The 19970-nt window shown below is 34.2% G+C and overlaps 1 protein-coding gene across 1 annotated transcript; it reads left to right on the top strand.

The window, feature by feature from the left end:
* The first annotated feature begins 231 nt into the window (after positions 1–231).
* Positions 232–18575, top strand: LOC147077764 (uncharacterized). Its single transcript, XM_085940072.1, has 7 exons — positions 232–1631; positions 4644–4883; positions 9037–9224; positions 16606–16697; positions 17249–17432; positions 18024–18159; positions 18401–18575. Exons 1-7 carry the CDS (start codon positions 232–234, stop codon positions 18573–18575), a joined length of 2415 nt encoding a protein of 804 aa, XP_085796198.1.
* Positions 18576–19970: the final 1395 nt, after the last annotated feature.

The following is a 19970-nucleotide window of genomic DNA, read 5'->3' as shown; positions in this document are numbered from 1 at the left end:
TAATATTAGTTTTTTTTTCTGTATATGGATAAAAATAACGCAGTCGGCGGCGTGCGCACTTTCCAATCGAAAAGTCAATGGATCAATCTCGTCCAATGCCTTAGATATTTATTTTGTTGCCGAGTAAATCATGATGGCGTTTCTTCACCGACGAATGGGATTTCCTCTCTCTCTCTCGCACATAAAACCCTTTTTAATTGACAAATATTTTTTTGTTCACAGTTAACAGTAATGGGAAGCAGTACGGCCTCGGAGCGAACCTTGAACACCAGTACTGAAAGCGCAAACACAATTCTCACCAATATCACAGCCACCGACGGAGACACCACAGAAGACAGCCTTGACCAAGAACATTCGCACGACAATCTTATATCATTAGATTCCGCATCGAGTCTCGACGGAAAACCTTCGTCTCGAAACCACCACCATCATTACAGATCCCTAACGGAGAGGCGAGCCCAAAACACATATCCCAAAATCCCTCAATCCCAGGAACATACTCCAGACAAGTGCCCAAATATCCTAGATAGTGAAATATGCATCCCAGAAACACCGTTCGTCAACGAAAGAAGAAAAAGCGAGCAGGTAAAAGTAAAAGATGACCAGAAAGTTCCAAATACGGCACCACCTGGATACCATCAAAACACAGACACCAGATTCCCGTTTGATGAGTGTGGCAATACGCCAGCATTTTCAGAATCGCAGTCAGCCAAAGAACCTAGATCACTTTTCGATTCTGCTGACAGTTCTCCGAGTAAAAGAAATGCTTCTAAGTTTATATTTGATGTCCCTATGCCTACGTCTCCGACTGATTCTAGTTCTCCCGATATGCTATTAGTTGCTTTTGACCCAGATGAAAAACCACCAAAGAGTCCCAAAACATCAAATGCGAAAAGTGAAACTAAATTCACTTTTGAAGGTTTTCCGTTACCTTCCGTTCATAAAAATAAGCGTCATTCTGCAGACGCTAGAGTTCCAAAGCAGAGAAATAGAAAAACAAGTGCAATTGAAGTGTCAACGGCACAATTATTACCTGATTTAAGAATAGACTTCTTTAATGACAGTGTAGAAGAACCAAACAAAAATGAAAGACCGAAGTCTTGTCTTCAAACATGTGAAGACATGAACTTGCTCAGGCAAGAACTTGAAGGAACTGTAGTATCTCCTGGACATCAAGCAAGACAAAATGCATCTTCGAGAAGATCTTCAGCTACCAGAGGACACAATGCTGACAATGCTAACACCCAAATAATTAATATCAACGTCACAACAAATCCTTTAGATAATGGAGCCGGCTGTTGCAATCTGTCATGCCCGGCTTATGCAAACAACCAATATAGGTGTTGCGCTTGCTGTTCCAATAATGTAACTCAAAACGCCAATAGAAAAATACCGCAAGCTACTATTGTAGTACAGCAGGCTTCGCTATCATTGGACTATTCAAATGTTTCGACTATATTATTAAAAGACGAGAATGACTTTGTGTCGAATACGTCACCGTCGGCCATCGCAGCAGGTGGATATCACAAATTAAGCGTGAAAAAGAAGAAGCAGAGAGACGATCACATCAAGCAACTCTTAGATGTGACGAATCAGCTGACGCAGGAGGAGATCCATGACTTTGAGATGAGGTAAGAAGAATACAGTTAACTATTTATTTTTTTATTCCAATTAATATTATCTAACACAGGCACAATTATTCATCAGAAACATGATGTAAATAAGGGCATCCGGACATTGACCGTACCAGTGCTCATCAATACCGCCCGGACAAATCCGCCTAGACAAAACCGCCAGCAAAAAATACAAACATTTATATTATAAAACACGTGCTTTTTTGGTTTTTCGAATTGCGTATCGATAGAGATTTACATACTTACGATAAACAGTGTATTTGATATTCAATCCGTTGCAGCTTTTAGTAATAACTTACAATCATCAGCTGTTAACACTTAGTTAATGCATTTGTATAGTAGTATTTCTAATGTAGAATATTTAAAAAGGTTTTCATACAATATTAAAATTTAATTTTAAATAATTTAAATTTTTTTATATCTTTTTTCGTATGTTTTTTTTTATTAGTGTATCTAAAGTATAAAAGTAAAGTATTATGTAAAAATAAAAATTGTCTCATTTCTAATTTTTTTTGGGGATAATGTCCGGGCTTTTTTGTCGGGACCCATTAAATAAGGATACCTACACAGTGTTTTAACTTCTCTCCATTTTATAGGTACTTTACAACACACGTGCCTCATTGGCGAAAATTGGATCTTGATCAGAGATTAACGATTATAACAAACGGAGGGAATAACAGTATCTACTTAGACAGTGATCTTCGTATGATATCGTTATCCCGTGTAGGTATATCTTGTTGTACAGAGAAGGATTTTATATCTCTTCAGAGACAGTTTTATATCTTGATATATTAATAATATATAGAATATCACATTTATTTAGATTCTAAATCTTAAATGCAGTGACGTCCCTAGACAAAATTCCGCCCCTTGGAAGAGCCATAATGCCGCTTCATTTTTATACAATATTTTTTATCATCCGTGCTCGTGTCGTTTCTGGTCACCAAGGACATTGAAGGGGCAACGGAAGTAAACTAGACATTGCGAACCCGACAAAAATATTACAGTCCTGTTTAACGTTTTATGTTAATTAATACATTTTGTTTCCAACCAGTGAGATGATTTTTTTAAAGGAAAGATATTTTCGTTATTAAGTAGTAAGTACTCAGTTTAGGTAGCTATTTCTATATTTACCAAATGATTCTCCTCGATTCGTCGCCCTTCGAGTAACTGCCGCCCCCAAGCGATGCTCAATCTGCCTACCCCCACGGGACATCACTGATTAAATGTTAATTTACTCAAAACTAATAACTTAACTAGGAACTGGGTTGACTATATTATAATTCTACTAAATGAAGAGTTTAAAATAAAAATTGCTCCCATAGGGAATAGTTTCGGGCAGTAGCTATATTAAATAAGTAAGTCGATATACTTTTTTCATTTAAAAAAAAATCGGTTATACTATAATTTAATAATACGAATAAGCGGAATCAAAGTGGGAAAATTTTAATTATAAACGAGGAAGACATTAAAATTAACAATGCCCAACCCCTGACAATTTTTTTTCGCTGAGATCGCGTAAATGATAAATATTAATTTTTTCGTTTTCAATTTCCTGGCAAAAATAACGAAATACTCGGGCAATTTCCTTGCCAATTAGGAATTGATTAAAAACTTTCTCGGCAACTTTTTCGGACATTGTGAGGACTTTTACTCTCTTAAACGGAATGAAAAAAAATTCCTTAGACTGGTTTTCGACGTCTTTGGCATACTTATTATTTTCATTAAATCGAAATCTTTTTCTCGACGAACGAGGACTTATTTTAATGAGAAAAAATATGATAAGAGAATTTTTAATTATATTCAATGCCAGTGGAATCTATTAGGACGTTTCGGAGATCGCCTTATTATTTTTTTAATTAGTACACATACCTCTCGAATATTTCAGGTGGCATAAATCAAATTGAATTTCGCAGTAATGGAATGCACATTTCCAGATAAAAATAATTTTAAAGTTAAAATGTGATGATAATACAGGTAATTTACCAAATCATAATGCAGGTATTACGATAATTTCAAGACATCGGTAATATCTTTTATGATCAGTCATGATTCAAACGTAATGTGGACCAGGGCTCGAAATAGACCGGAGCGCACCGGAGCGCTGTTGTGTTTCATGAAATCCATAAAATTATCGCTCCGTCTCATGGAAAAAAATATTAGACCTTTTTTTGACCATGTCCGATCCTAATAAGATCATAATATGGGCCTCCACAGACTGAATAGATTTTGTTTTTACGAGAAATGGATGTCAGCCACTTGCTCAACCTATTAGGTCCATACTCTGACTCGTACACAAATTGAAAAACAATATGTGAAACTGCCAGACCTAGGATTCAAACCTCGGACCCACGACGCTATAAGCAGCGTAGCCATCGTGGGTGTTAGGCCATATATTAAGAAATCTAACATACCTACTTATTTTATAAATATACATAAAATTAGATAACCATGTTAATAATTTCGGAACATTATACCTAGCGCTCAAGTTCGTAAATTGTCCATTTCGACCGCTGAATCTAACACTTTTCATAGTACAACTGTCGCAAATACATAGAAATTTAACTAAGTATGCCAAATTATTCTTCTGACCATAATGTACGACTAGCAATATAATATTCGAATTAAAATCATATCTGTGTGGTATAAAATTGTGATGGAAAATAGGGCTTGGTATCAGAATTAGAACTGTTCAATACTTTGGAAACAAAAGTAGAACTGTTGAATTTGAATTGAATTTCTAATTTCTAAATATAGAAACATATTTCATGCTATTATAACACTAAAAAACCCAATAAAACGTTTTTCGTCATTTTCTAGAAATAATGAATAACGCACAGATCTACTTTTGATACTATACGACTCATATATTTGTGCCATGTTGAGGCCATATGGCCGGCACGGGTACCGCTGAAGTATTCAGTTACGGCTTAATAATATTAATATTATTTCTGCTGTACATATTATAAATATTTCCACAGTAAATTAATTTATATTATGTTCTCTCAGGTACGGCAGTCCGCATCACAGCCGTTCTCAATCTGTGAAGGCAGGGGCCGGCACCAGAGGTCTGTTGGGCCCACCACCTCAGAGGGCAAGGGTGGCTTCGATGCCTTCGACCGGAGTGGAAGAGCACTACTATCGTCTTCGGCATTTCTCTATAACTGGAAAAGGCGTGGTCAATCGAGGAGACTCACTCAAGAGCCGGCGATCGAGGTCCAACACTTCAGTTGCGAGCAGTAATTCTAGGTAAAAATAACACATTTTTTCTTATATCTATTAATTATTCGCATTACATATTGAAAAATCGTAATTTTGTTTGTACAAATAGAAACGGGTACAAACATTGCCGACTCAAGTAGAAAGCCAATACATTCACAGCGACTTGTCCTACCTTCTCCGCCCCTCCCGTTGTTGTCTACGAGATTATGGATGACCTGTCATTGTTCTATAGACTGCTCATACTGACGCGTCTGTCGTGTATACACAGGGAATGGTTTGATTTGGATAGATGAGTTTCATCATAAATAATACACTAGCATTAACACACCTTCCACAAATGTAATGCATATATCAATGCTACATATTTTATGAAAATCGATATTACCACCGGTTTTTGTGTGAAGGACTAGTCTGACTTTGACAACTGATAAATAACAGGAATATATAGTATTTATAAATAATACTGATAGTTAATATATTTGATTTGAGAATTTTTTTATAATTCAATTTGAAACGAGAAAGGGCGAATCAATATGTCAAGCAATCTGGGATACAGCTGACCAGTGGACCACTCGTTGCCTGGGCAAAAAGTTATGCTCAGGCTTTATTAATCTAAAGATGGCGCTGGCAAAAAAGATATTCAACTATTTTAATAGTGAGATTTATTATACCAAATGTATATATGTAAATACAAGCATATATAGCATTTTCTTTTTATATTTTACCCTGTATAATAGGTACGTCCGCCCGCGATGGCTGAACGATAACTTATAGATTCGGGGGTGTCGGGTTCAAATCCCGGCCCTGGAAAAATAGCATGTTGTTTCTTCAATGTGTGTGTAACAATATTGAGAATCATACTGAAGTCACCTCATGCGTATCACGCCACACCTTCATTGATAGCGCCGCGCCGTCTTATTATAATTATAATTGTCTGCAAAATTACACATTTTTGAGTAACGCGTCACGTATCTTTGATTTTAGTGATTTGGAAGAGAGTTATAAATGACAGTTTTTATTATTGAATTTTCTGATGGTTCTTGCATGTGAGCTCATATAACTTGAGTGTAATGTGTTTCTAACTAATTAATAATTGTTGTGTACGCACTACTTAAGACTATAACCTCAGCTGAGGCATTGTCTAAAAAGATCGTGACTAGACGATGCGCGGATTGTGCAAATGACGCGAGCCGAACGAAATATAATTTGTCATAAAAATTCAACATGCGTCCTTTTAATGTTATTTTTATTATTATATTCGTAATAAAAATAGTATATTCATTGACATGTTTTTTTTCAAGTACATGCGGAACGTTTCTTAGTCATCTTTACACGATTTAATAATATATTCCTTCGACGCCATCACAAAACAAATTGACGTGCTCACAGGTCGACTATCGCTCTCCGACTGGAAACGCGGCCGAAATTACGTCCCATGTACTGTTGAAAATAATTTGCCGTTTCACTTATGTACGCTCTTAAAGTGTGTAGACGGTAATTTTGTTATTGGTTATAGACTTTAAGGTAATTCAAAATCATTATTATCTATATTATGTTTGGTATGTGTTATTATGAAGTGATAATAACTTTTAATTGTTATTGAGCTTCTATAAGAATATCAACAATCTTATTTCATTTTAAGCAAAATAAACTTTGAAAATGTGAAGTACCGCCTTCGCCATCTTTAACGCCGCTGTTAAAATAAAAAAGCCATTAAATGTGTTTTTTCTAGTGATCTGATCACGTAATTAATAAGCCATAAAAATAAAGAAAATAAGTACCCATAATAAAAAGCGGAAATGCGATTGTAAAAATATTAACGACCTACTCCATGCTATAGGATAGCTTTTTTCACTGGAACAATTTCTATAAATTTTGTTTTATTGCAAAACTTCCGTCACGTGGACTTTTAAAAATTACATTATCTTTTCGACTGAGTTTGTTGTGTTTCATTTTCAATAAAACCATACAATTGTACTATAATACTATGAATTCAATCAAATAGAATAATTATATACGTTTTTTTTTTTCATTTATTTGTTAACTGTCCTCTATTCATGGTGGAACTGCATTGTATTGTTGTTTTAATTTAATAAAACGCAATTTTTTGTAGTACTTATTCCACTTTTAATCAATAAATTAGGACCGGTTTCGTCCGCCTCAGAGGGACATTTTCAACTGAATACATTTTTTTTATAAAACAATATTTATCAAACAAAATCCAAAGCGACAGGAATAATATAAGAATAGGTAGGTACATGAATTTTCCGTCCAATAATACCTTCCCAATAATAAATAAATCGAAGGTTTTAACAGCTCGACGATGATTCGCTAAGGCGATACCTCTACCTACCAAAGGCACCTAGCGGAAAAATACGAAGCTTACAATTTGAGACATTTTTTTGATAATTTAGATACAATTTAAACTGTAAATTTATAAATTCTGTTTAATTAATAAATCTGAAAACATTAAAAAGAAAAATAGTTTTTATTTTAAGTCAAAGATAAACTTTATAAAATGTGAATTTATTAAATGATCCCATCTTATTATGACATATAATTTATTTTTATGGCTATATGTAATATTAAAATTTAGTTTATTAAGTTTTCTATGTTGTACATAAACGATTTTTGACTAACTCATAGTTTTAATATTTATTTTTAAACACATCGATTTTTATAAAAATAATGTGTATAACTTGAAATCCTTTTTATTTATACTCTCTATGGTTTTGAATTTTGAAGGAGGGTCTCAAATACCGGTCGCCCCCGGCCTCGTAAATTCTATGAAAGCCCCTGATCAGTACTAAACATCCACGCCTGACATATTTAACAAGGTTACATAGGGTGTCGATAGTAGATATATCTACGAATATAGGTACGAGAATAACTCAAATACAACGATAAATTAGCACGCCTTTTTTGGTATGGTAATCATCTCTAATGAGATACATCACTAGATAGTTTTTGACCACTGTGTCCCGTACACTGACAGGGAAAACTTTGGTGCGTCATCTGGTCTAAAATCCAATAAAAATTAACGGCTCCATAAATTTCTGACGGTCCCTATTTCGCGTGTTTTTTTTTTTCTTTGCTTTTATCGAGTTTTCGTTATAAATACAAACAGGAGGATTTTTCACGTAGGCACTTTTCTATTTTACATGAAAAGTTTTTTGTTTTGTTTCGGGGATTACCGCTGTAGCCGGCGTTTTTGTTTTTCTATATTCCTGGAATTTGCAAACGGAAATATCTTTATGCAAATTTGAAAAACGGAAAGGGGAACCGTACCTATGTGTTCAATACATGTATTATTAAATCCAAATATAATTTATTTCAATTTTATTCATTTTTAAATATTATATTGTATTTTCTAAAGGTAGTTGTAGGTACAATATTTTATAGCCGCTTTCTTGGACTATAACAATTTATAGCGATAGCATAAAATTTTTAGTCAGGCTTAATTGGTAGCCATATAAGATTAATATTCTATGCATTGGTGCCATTCTATGTAGTTTCTGCTTACCGCAGCAAAAGAAAATATATTTAAAGGGGCACAAAAGTGTGATGTCAAATTGTTTGAGCGTCACTTTTTGTTTCTATCGAAGGTTTTCTTCAATGCCTTGATAAAATGCGCGTATCGGCCATTTTGTCAAGCCAAGTCATTTCAGTGACAGTTTTGTTAGCCAACTTTCAACGCGTTCGTTATCTTTTTGTATCCAAATGCAATCAGAACCTCATCATACAAGATTTCTGTTAAATCAGCATTTTTTGTTTGTTTTTGTGAATCTTTTAACGATCGTCAAATCACCATCACCATTCTACACTCATTGTGATACTACAATGCAGGTGCAGGCCTCCTCGGATGATCCAGCACCGAAGCTTTGCAATTGCTTCAACCGAGGATCTTTAATTCTCTGTGATGCAATCCATATATATTATCTCAGTTTCAACCATCCAAGTCTTCCCTTGCCCTCAGGGGGTGCTTACACACTCCACTTTACTGATAACTCCTCCGGAATTATATCTACATGGCCAATCCAGTCTCTGCATGGTCGTAATAATTAAATATATATATATATAAAGCAAAGGATACGCGACTCCCTGATATTTAAGAGTATTTTTAATTAAACAACTCTACCTAACACAGATTTCAAACCACTATAAAATTTCTTTGTTTCAGCACGGAGCACTTGGCCCCTCGTGCATCAGCACCTCCCAGTCTAGCGAGTTCCAGAGAATCATCAGCGAGTGCTCCTCCTCCGGCTCCATATCGAGTTCTAGTTCTTGGAGCCCCAGGAGTTGGAAAGTCATCTCTCGTCAGCCAGTTCATGACATCAGAGTACCTGCACGCGTATGACACTAGCATTGGTAAGAAAAACGTTAACATCACCTTTTCAGAGCTTCTTTATTAAATCTGTCTATTTGCGTGAACATGTATAATAATATATATTTTCTAATTAAATTGCTACCTACATATTTACTTTATTGTGAATTCAATTCGCGAATCAGTTACTCGCATGCTACCTACGAAATATATTTTAATTTGTTATTTATATGTAGGTATACTAATCGATGTCGAAATTGTAATTGAATCGAAAACAAATCCTTCAATGCAAATAATACTAATATTTATTTAAACAATGCCACGTATGTATATTGTAGAATGTAGAAGAATGTTCATTTAAATTCAAATTCTTGGAAAAGGGATATTTTGATTAATTTAAAAAATGAAATGAATTAATTCATAATTCTTTTTAACTATTACGTAATGCAGGTTTGTATTAAGTATATGATATAAGCAGGCTTCCAGCATTTATTTTGCGTTGCTGCGTATCTGCATTAATTTTAAAATGCAATAAATTACTATCTCATCAGAGCTCTTTTAATAAAATAAATGTTATAAACATAAAACCTTACTTGCTTCACAATATCACACTCCAACATCGATCGGACGATAGGGAAAGCACAAGATCGCACCATTTCCTTCGGTCCTTCGCTACGTCCCAAACCTCCTGAATATCACATTACTGTTGAACCTTAAATACCACAAGGACAAGGGTCGTACTCTCGGGGGGCATATGGAACACGTCATGTACCAGCCATGTAAAATGCCTCGTTGTGATCAACAAAACCTGACACGTCACTCACCAGAAACAGTAACCCTAATGGCTCGAATACATTACCATCACATCACGTGCTGTCACGCTGAGATAGAGGTAAGATGCCGCCTCGCAACCATATAGGATCAGATACCACACACACTTGTAGAATATCCAACCGGAATTTCGTCCTTATAGTATACAGCAACGATGTCCATATGAGTATATTGGTTGAATGAAAAGCCCGTCATATCCATGCGAATCCCAAGATCAGTCGAAAGATTACAATCGACGGCAATCCAGGCACCTAAGTATTTAAACATAGCTCAACAAACATACCGAAAATCTGGTAAAAGAGTGTCGATATCAATGGATGCAGTCTCAGATTAAGTTAAATAAACAGATAAAGTAGTCATTTGAAAACGAAAAAAAAAACAACGAAGTAGTTTTCCAGAGAATTTTAGCCAATTATAAGAATTAACACATGGTTTTATCTAATATTGTATTTTTTCATAGCGGACAATAATGTCATAATATGACTCTAAGCCAGTCAGTGCAAATTACGTGCTAATTGTTACCTCATTCTCAATCAGTCTATGCTCCGGATTTGCATGGACAACTGCACACGATTTTAATCTTATTTGGAGTTGGCGAGCCTGTTCATACAGATCTTTAATCGTTCATTCGCCGAGTCAATGATGACAGCATCGTCTAACTCGCTCCAGATTGCACAGTCTTTCTTTTAAATGAGGTGGCTATTCCATTGTAACTAGTCTATTGTAACAATTACAATAAATTAGTTGTAATTGTTACAATAATAACAATTACAATAACAATACAATAACAATTATAATAACAATACAATAACAATAATAACAATTACAATAATAACAAATACAATAAATTAGTTGTAATTGTTACAATAAGTCCTATGTTTAAACAGCACCTCTCTTAGCTATGCTAAATTTTAGAGCGAAATGACAGTTATTGTAATTGTTACAATAAGTGCCAATACTTCGATACAAACCTGCCCTAGATAACTGCCGTAGCGGCCGAAGGCAGTCTTGTGTATAGAATAGACGCGCAGATGAGTTATTTCTCACAAATTGACTCGGTACGTAGCTATTCAATATTATCCAAAGCTTAACAAAATCTCTGCAAATAACATTAAAAGAGTTTATAAAATAACCACTCAAACAGAGACGTACTTGTAAACAAAAAAAATTGACTACCAATATTATTATACAAATTGTGTCATTACGATAAGAGGGAGGGCTGACAGATCTCTAGCCTGGGGGCCGGCGTGACGGGTCGGTCTGATAAGAGAAATAAACACACATCACAAATTTGCTCTAATAGTAAAAAAAAAAAAAAGTCACTATTTTACTTCGAAAGTATTTAACTGTGGTTGTACGATCCAATTTCTGATTATTGTGTGTTGATACTCAATAACCACATTATTCTATTGGATGTATTAATACCCTTAATCTTACCTTGAACATCATTGGGTATTTATTACACTGCTTGCTAAAGATCCTGGCATGGGGACTCGCTTCAAGATGCGGGGGCCTTGGTCATTAGGTACTGCCATCTTCAATAATAATTACTGGTAGTTAGGTAAAGAACATGATTCTAGGACAAACATACAATGATATGTTTGCTAGGTACGGTTGGAATTTATGGTATTTATTTTTTATCGTGTAGGGCCTTAAAATCAGTCACTAAGTTTCCATGTCCTTAAACCCGCTACTGGTGTTTACGTCATAAGGCAGGCAGGTGAATCGCACAGTCGAGGTTAACTGTTACATGTAAATTTTATGCCAAATATTGGTAAGTCGATAATTTAGGTATTCAAAATCAGCCAAGTCCACCTTTAGATATTTTTGACTTGTTTGTGAATTGCTGAAGAACTACTGCTTTCTAACATTTCTGCATTATCAGAATGTGGAATTTATTAATTTTAAATATTCTATACTCGAAATAATATAAACTTTCACCCGTGTGACTGTGTATTTGAGAAAACAAAAAGCTGTTTTTCTCCTATTCATCTATTATGGACTTGGCTGATTTTAAAATCTCGACAATATAGACAACGGATCATGTGTCTGTATATAAATATGTATGCTAGTAAAAAAACAAGGTCATCTGATATAATAATATAGGGTTACATGTAAATTGTGCGTAAAACATTTCACCGTGGCACAGTTCACCTTGAGCTTTCTTATCGGAAATGACCGTATACTATACGAAATTTCTAATTTTATTTGATTTATTATGAACATTAATTCAATTTTCAATGCTGATTTTAGCAAAATTCGTGAATTCAAGAATAAAACCCTAACCAAACCTAACCTAACCTAGGAAATAATCCAGTTTATCGACTATTGTCAAAATTTGTTTGCTGCTGGCTTCCTGTAAAGTGTAAACCGACAAGAACCGTGTTTTATATTTAAACACTAATTTTATGTCAGTACTATACGACCCAAAGAGGTCGGACGGTCTTTAATATTCGGCCATATATTTCCGATACAACAATTCACGGTGAAGTGTGATACGGCGAATTGCATACGTACAAGTTTTCGGACACTGAGGTTAACCGCGTTGATTAAAACCTGACATGATTATAAAAAGAGAGGACGCAAATTCACAGCCTTGTTTGACCATTAAAACCATCTTTGAATAAAAGTATTCCTAACAAAATTAATGTGACTTTGAAATAATTACAAGATAAAAAGAACTTTTTATATATCACCTTTCTAAATTTTCTGTTGAATCATAATATAAACTTTACAATTCTATGTATTAATAATTTATGACAAATAAGGCAATTGTCAACAAATATTTTTCTGCTATTTTGCAACAAACAAATATAGAATACTGAAATGTCATTTTGATTTCCATAGTAACGCACGTATATATTAATAATTTAGTTGCTATGACCACCCACTTAGCAACAATAATAGTGGATTGGATTACGGATTTCTTCCGAAATAACTTTTCATACAAAACAGAATTAACTGAAAATGAATTCAATTCTACTTAAAGATGGCTAAAAGTATTAAAAGAATGCATCGGCATCGTGTTCTGATATATTCTAAAAGTTTCAAATGTCTAGCTAGTCGGGAAGTTAGTTAAAAATCGATTGCAAGATTTGTACTGGATAGACAACCACCGGACAAACAAGAATACGACCTAATGAAAACGTTGTAAAAAAAAATATAAAAAATTGCATTTTAATATTTTTCCGTAGAGGCGACTTATAATAGAGTGGGTAGCGATATTTTTTTTAATTGGGACCTATTGTACCGAAAATATTACAATTTCCGTTTGGGTTAATTGTCGTGTCCGCGTTCCGTATAAATTCAATTTATTAAATTTGATTTTCCGATATTTTTTTTTTTTGGAAATAATGAATTCTTGATTGCTTTGCGAGGGATGCACTCTATGCACGGTCGGGCAGCAGTTTTTTGGGGCGGAAAGTAATAAATTGATTAACTTTATAACGGAAATTCTTTCCTCTATTATACAAGTGGTCAGGAAACAGGGGTAAATTACCGAAAATTAGGAAAAACGTAAAAATGTTGGGACAAATCGTATCCGGAAATTTGTACGTAAACCGTTCACAGCAGGACACTTATTCGTGCGCCGCAGTACGTGAAACATGAGTTCGAGTAACATTTTTTAATCAAATGACGAGTTCTTCGTTGAACATTTCACCGTGGAGTATATTTGTACGTATGCTACAACATGTGGCGAATTTTATGAGATGTCTTTACTAGGTTAGGTTAGGTTAGGTTAGGTTAGGGTTAATCTAATTATTGGAACAGTACTATTTGCAAACTATCGCCGCATTTTGTAAGATACGTACAAATGTATTCCACGGTGAAATGTTCAACGAAAAACTCGTCATTTGATAAATGTTATACGAACTCATGTTTCACGTACTACGGCGCACGAATAAGTGTCCCACGATAAACTACATACGTACAACTTACATGCAACCGGGAATGCAATTAGTGCCAAAAAATCGATCTGATTCTGATGATATCATTCTAGTTACGAAGATCAAAATTTCTCCTCGAACCCGTTCACAAAGAATCCTCTTAGTAAGTACCACAAACCTTTGATCCACGGTTGTTGAAGTATATATACGCTCTGCCTTGACTCCACTATATACCTATCTAACTATAAAGAAGTAGTAGCAATAAACATGCCTTTTTATTAGACATTATTTTAACGAGAATTCAATTTTTACGTGTAAATTTGTCAAATGGTAACAAAAGAATAAGTTGTTTTAAACAAAAGAATTCGCCTTTTCTCGTTTCAAATTGAATTATAAAAAAAAATCTCAAATCAAATATATTAACTATCAGTGTTGTTAATAAATAATATATATATATATATATATATATATATATATATATATATATATATATATATATTCCTATTATTCATCAGCTGTCAAAGTCAGACTAGTCCTTCACACAAAAACCGGTGGTAATATCGATTTCCAAAAAATATGTAGTAAGTATAATTGATCTATGCATTACATTTTGTAGTAGGTGTGTTAATGCTAGTGTATTATTTATCGTGTAACTCATCTATCCAAATCAAACCATTCCCTGTGTGAACACGATAGGCGCGTCAGTATGAGCACTCTATAGAACAATGACAGGTCATCCATAGACAACAAGGGGAGGAGCAGAAAAAGTAGGACCAGTCGTTGCGAATGTATCGGCTTTCTACTTGAGTCGGCAATGAAACTACCCATTCAAGACTTGTAACTGGACAAAATCTGACATTCGAATGACATTTTCAAAATGGCGTACTATGGTAGTTCGTAGCTCCATTTTTGGCCAATCATTCTTTAGATAAGTTTGTAGGTCTGTAAGATGTTGAAAAAATAAATATAATAATAATAATGCAACTAAATGACGTTGGGCGGCGATTTCCAAACTGGGAGGCGCGACTCCCTGGGAATGCGCAGAGTGTTGCAAAGGGAGGCGCGAAAAATTTAACACAAAATGTAGCCACAGGTTTTCAGTTTGCAAGTGCATATGTTTATAAAACGGCTGCTAGTTATAAACTTCATAAAAAACAGTCGGTCATATAAAAGGTTTTGTTTGCAAACCTGTCTGAAGATATGGATACTAATTTTATTATACCTCACTTGTGAAGCGCGCTGGCTATCTCGTAAAAAATATATAAAAGGATAAAATCACAATATTGAAATTTGAGGCAATTTTTTTTAGGAACGATAACTTTGTTGTTAAACTTGTCTATTTGTTTGAAATTTTAAAAAAAATGTGTGAATAAATCAATGCATGGACCACTAATGCATTCACTGATTTAACAAGACAAAGTGAAGATATTCATAAAATATTGGAGCTTTGGAAATCAAATTTACAAAAAAAATAAGTTCGTCATGTTTCCACTTTTTAAGTGATTTCTGCACCAGATATTGAAGCAAATAAAAATTTTATTTACTGAGCACTTGGACAGTTTGCTATCGCACTTTTCATATTGTTTATTTATAAGATCTCGATTTTACAAAGTTCACGTGGATATAGAATCCATTTTTCAATCAACGATGATGAATTTGGATTGACTTCTATTGATAGAATTATCATGCGATAATAATTCGTTGAAACGAAAACCCTAGTTCAATTTTGGTTGAATTGAAGTGAAGAATAATAAAAAATTTTGTGATGAAAAGCATTGCAAGCTGTAAGTAAATTACTGCTACCATTCGTAACATCATATTTATGTGAAACGGGATTTTATGCATTAGGTACAATGAAATCGAAATATCGATCACGTTTAGTAGAAAAAGAGGACACTGTGCTAATAAACAAGCACATCCATCGCATGAAAAATAACTTGATTTAAAAATGAAGACACTAAGATTAGATTTTTTTTAATGGAGGCGTAGTAACATAAAGTTTGGAAACCACTGGGAAATCAAGTATTTGACTGCTGAGAATGGTAATGAATAATGATTAGGTACCATGTCAACAAATGACTTTTCAGTCTGTATTATATCTATAATATCGACAATTCTACAAAATGAATAACAGTTTCTGACAAAATGTTAATTCCAATACGTTTGTTGGGATTAAGCATTTTAAACACGTTAATCCGTTACTGATTGATTGGATTTTCAAAAATACGACACATATGTCAAATCAGTCATAACGCTTCCTAGGAATTCAGCACCTATCAAAATAAATGTGACAATAAATTTTGTATTCTACAGGGCGTATTCACACATGGGTAACAAACATAATATTTGCCTGGCGTGATGTAGGTAGATACAATTAAATTGGTTTGTTTTTTTTTATATTGTAAGCTTAATAGTGTAAAGAGCCTATTGCGCGAAGGCAAGCGGAAACTGTAATAAGCGACAAGCTCACACGGAGCCATCGACCAAAAGCCGTCCCGCAATCGACGGGTTGGACATTCCTGATATATGCGACTTCCCTCTCTCTGACCATCAATATTTCGGCCGACGATGAGCCTTTCCAATTTTTTTTTACTGGTTTACTCACTTTATTTGCAACACCATTCAAAATTAATTACTGTCAACAACAAAAGTTTCTAGATATGTTCACTAATAATAATTGATGTGTATGTGTTTTTTTCTTTTCCAGATGACGATTCAGGAGAAAAATCAGTATCTGTCTTATTGGCGGGAGAAGAATCTGAATTGGTCTTTTTGGATCAATCTGCTTGCGTTGGCCCTGTGAGTTCTTAAATATTTCAAATAACTATCTTTTCTTCGTACCGTTTACTCATTACTGAGGATGGTGATTAATTAAATCACAGGCATTGCCGAACAATCTCTTTCTATCTAGCTAGAGCCATCTTGCACTGATCTTGTTGGTTCAGTTATAGTTAATTCAGTCGCTTTCTTGATGGTATCGCTACATCTGAAAGGAGTACCCCCTCACAATCTCATAAACCTGCTGAATAGTTATTTTGTAGTAGTGGAATACCGTTAGCTCCAGCGGTGACATATTATTACATTATACATTTACATATTATTCGGTCCTAAGATGATCATATTACAAGGCTTCGCAGAGTGGAGGTTGTATTGACAGATTTTTGTTTTGTTTACGAGAAATAGATGTTAGCCACCTGCTCAACCTATTGGGTCCATACCAGATTTACCAGACCCAAACCTGGAGCTGAACTATAATTAACCGATGTGTAAGCCGCTCGGCCATCGTGAGCACTTAATACATACCCATTATCAAAATGTCCTTTACACTACATTTAATTTCTATCTAACAGGATGCAGACATAGAAGGTCCAGATCCCCATGCATACTGCGTGGTGTACAGCTCATCAGAAAAAGGATCCCTCCGAGTGGCAGAAGGCTGGTTAAGAGCTTTGAGGAACCGGAAACCTGGCAAAGCAAGAATATTAGTAGGCAATAAAGCAGATCTCGTGAGAAGTAGAGCCGTCACCACAGAAGGTGAGATTCTTTTTCCTCTAACCGATTTTCTTTGCATTCAGTATACAATATTTACTATGGTACCTATCTTTGTATATTTAAAAAAAAGATTGCATTTGTTTCTGTATTTAGTTAGTACCCACTAAATATATTGTACATTGACATTTATTTGTCGGAAAATTTAAATTACGTACAGTGGCATCTATCTATCTCAACCTAATCATACAAATATTACCACCTACTTAGCATTAATTATGAAGCTGGTGGTGACATCATAAATAAATATGCTCAACTCCATACAAAAAATAGGCAAGCTTGCGATCAGCTTAATGCATAACCAGAAAAATAAAACTGTATGTATATACTACCGACTGTGGTCTTATTATTCTGATTCAGCCAAGTTAAATAAAATACTGAAGATTAAATAAATTCAACTTCACACTCTTTTAAGTAAGCATTATTATTATTAATGCCAATACATTATTTTGCAATTTAAAAACAATTGATATTTTTTTTTATACAGGTGAAGTTACCTGAGCACTATAATTATTTGCTGCCTCGATTAACTTTACCAGTGAGTTGTAAAAACAATATTATTATCTATTGTTTCAGAGGGGAAGAGCCTGGCAATTTCGTATGACTGCAAATTTATTGAGACATCTGTTGGAATTAATCACAATGTTGATGAACTTTTAGTCGGGTTACTCACCCAAATAAGATTGAAGCAGGAACAACCCGAAAGAACAAGGTAAGATCATTTATTTACAGTGCTACTGTGTTGCTACTAGTGACATCTATCGCCAAAATATGATACATGTAATTTAATACAATTTGCTGTACTTATCCTATATAAATAAAAATGATTTCAAACTAGACACTTTTTCAAGTCACATAATTATGTTACTAGATGTCCCTGGTGCTTAATTGAATTAAAATTCTGGGGATATACAGGTAAAGCTTAATTTATACAATTCATTGACATATTTTAGAAAACGTGGGGGACTATCACGTGGGTCTGTTGCGGGAACCGGCAGCGCACAAAGCACGCCAAGAAAGCAAAGAGGAGCCCGTCTTTCTGCCAGTCTCAAAGTCAGAGGACTTCTCGGAAGGGTATGGGCTCGAGACTCCAAATCAAAATCCTGCGAAAACCTGCATGTATTGTAAAAGACTATAACCAGAGAAACTTCATAATATGCTCTTATGTTGTTTCATTAATTCAATTAATGACATCTATACGATACAGGTATTTGTCAGGTTGCGATACATACTTTGGTTACTGACAAACTTCTTAAAATAGTGATTGTTTGACCGAATTTCTTACAATCACATTAAATCAATTTGCTATCCATGTTGATCATCTTACAAAATAGAGTCAAATTCCTCTTCTTTTCCAAGTAGATTCTCCACACCCAGACACTCCACACTTTAATATAACTAAGGGTGTTCATCTGTGAGTTATTGACACCTATCGCACACACAAGTGGTTAACGAATGTGCGTGGCTTAACAATCATAATTGTTTGGATCATATTGGATCTAATTTATGAGTGCTGCTGGTATTCCTGAGGCCACAGGTTTTTCATGTCGTAAAATGCCAAAGAAAGGTTGAACCAACCCATGGAGGAGGCTGTTCGATAATCAAATCATCCGGGTCACGATCCTCACTCGTGAGGTCCTGATAAAAAAAGTAATATTCTATTTGCTTAAATAATTTGTATTTTTTTGGTTCTGGGGGGGGGGCTGGACCTGAAAACCCCCCTCTTGTGTGCGCGCCTGCTTGCCACCTTACGAACAATCACTAATAATATAGTTTGCAGTAACTCTGTATGTATACCAATCATAATGTTTTCAGATTTGTTTGATATCTTTTTTTTATTTCCTTGAAATCTAAAGACTGCTTGATTATGCCATAATATTTTTAATTTAGTTATAACACATTATGGTTTGCACAAAGTGTTTAAAATAATCTATGGTTTTCTTCAAAATATTTGTTTCAATATATCAAAGACTGCATTTTTATTTGTAATTAATTATTATAATATTGTATTGCAAATTGAGAATAAAATTGGGCATGAAACATTATTGATATTATAAAATATTCTGTTTTGTTCATTCTACAATTAAAATAAGAACTGTATTGATTTTTATACTTTATAATAATTGTGATGCACTATTATAGTTTAAAATATTAAATCAATATCAATCCACAAAATACATGAATAAGTAAAATAATAAAAACTGATAAACATATCCAATTTGAAAATTTATTAGCTCTCAAAATATCTCGCTGTTAGCTGTGTGTTTTATAAATGTCATTATTAAACTTTTTTCTTTGTTCAAATAATTATTATGCTTGATAGGTAAGACCTAGACCAGATAAGCTGAAATAATGGATTTTAAAGGAACTTAAAAATGGAGCTAGAAAATGAATGATGTAAAAAGCTATGTTCGAATTGATGTATCATAAAAAATGTAAAATAATTTATTGCAGAATATTTTTATAACGAAGGGGTATGTTGTTTAAAAATCATAACAGTTGCTAACAATTTTTTATATTCAA

Source organism: Rhyacophila brunnea, unplaced genomic scaffold (assembly GCF_057557595.1).
Source record: "Rhyacophila brunnea isolate RB1 unplaced genomic scaffold, BYU_Rbru_1.0 scaffold_12, whole genome shotgun sequence".
Taxonomy (NCBI): domain Eukaryota; kingdom Metazoa; phylum Arthropoda; class Insecta; order Trichoptera; family Rhyacophilidae; genus Rhyacophila; species Rhyacophila brunnea.
This window is presented reverse-complemented; position numbering and strand designations above follow the sequence as displayed.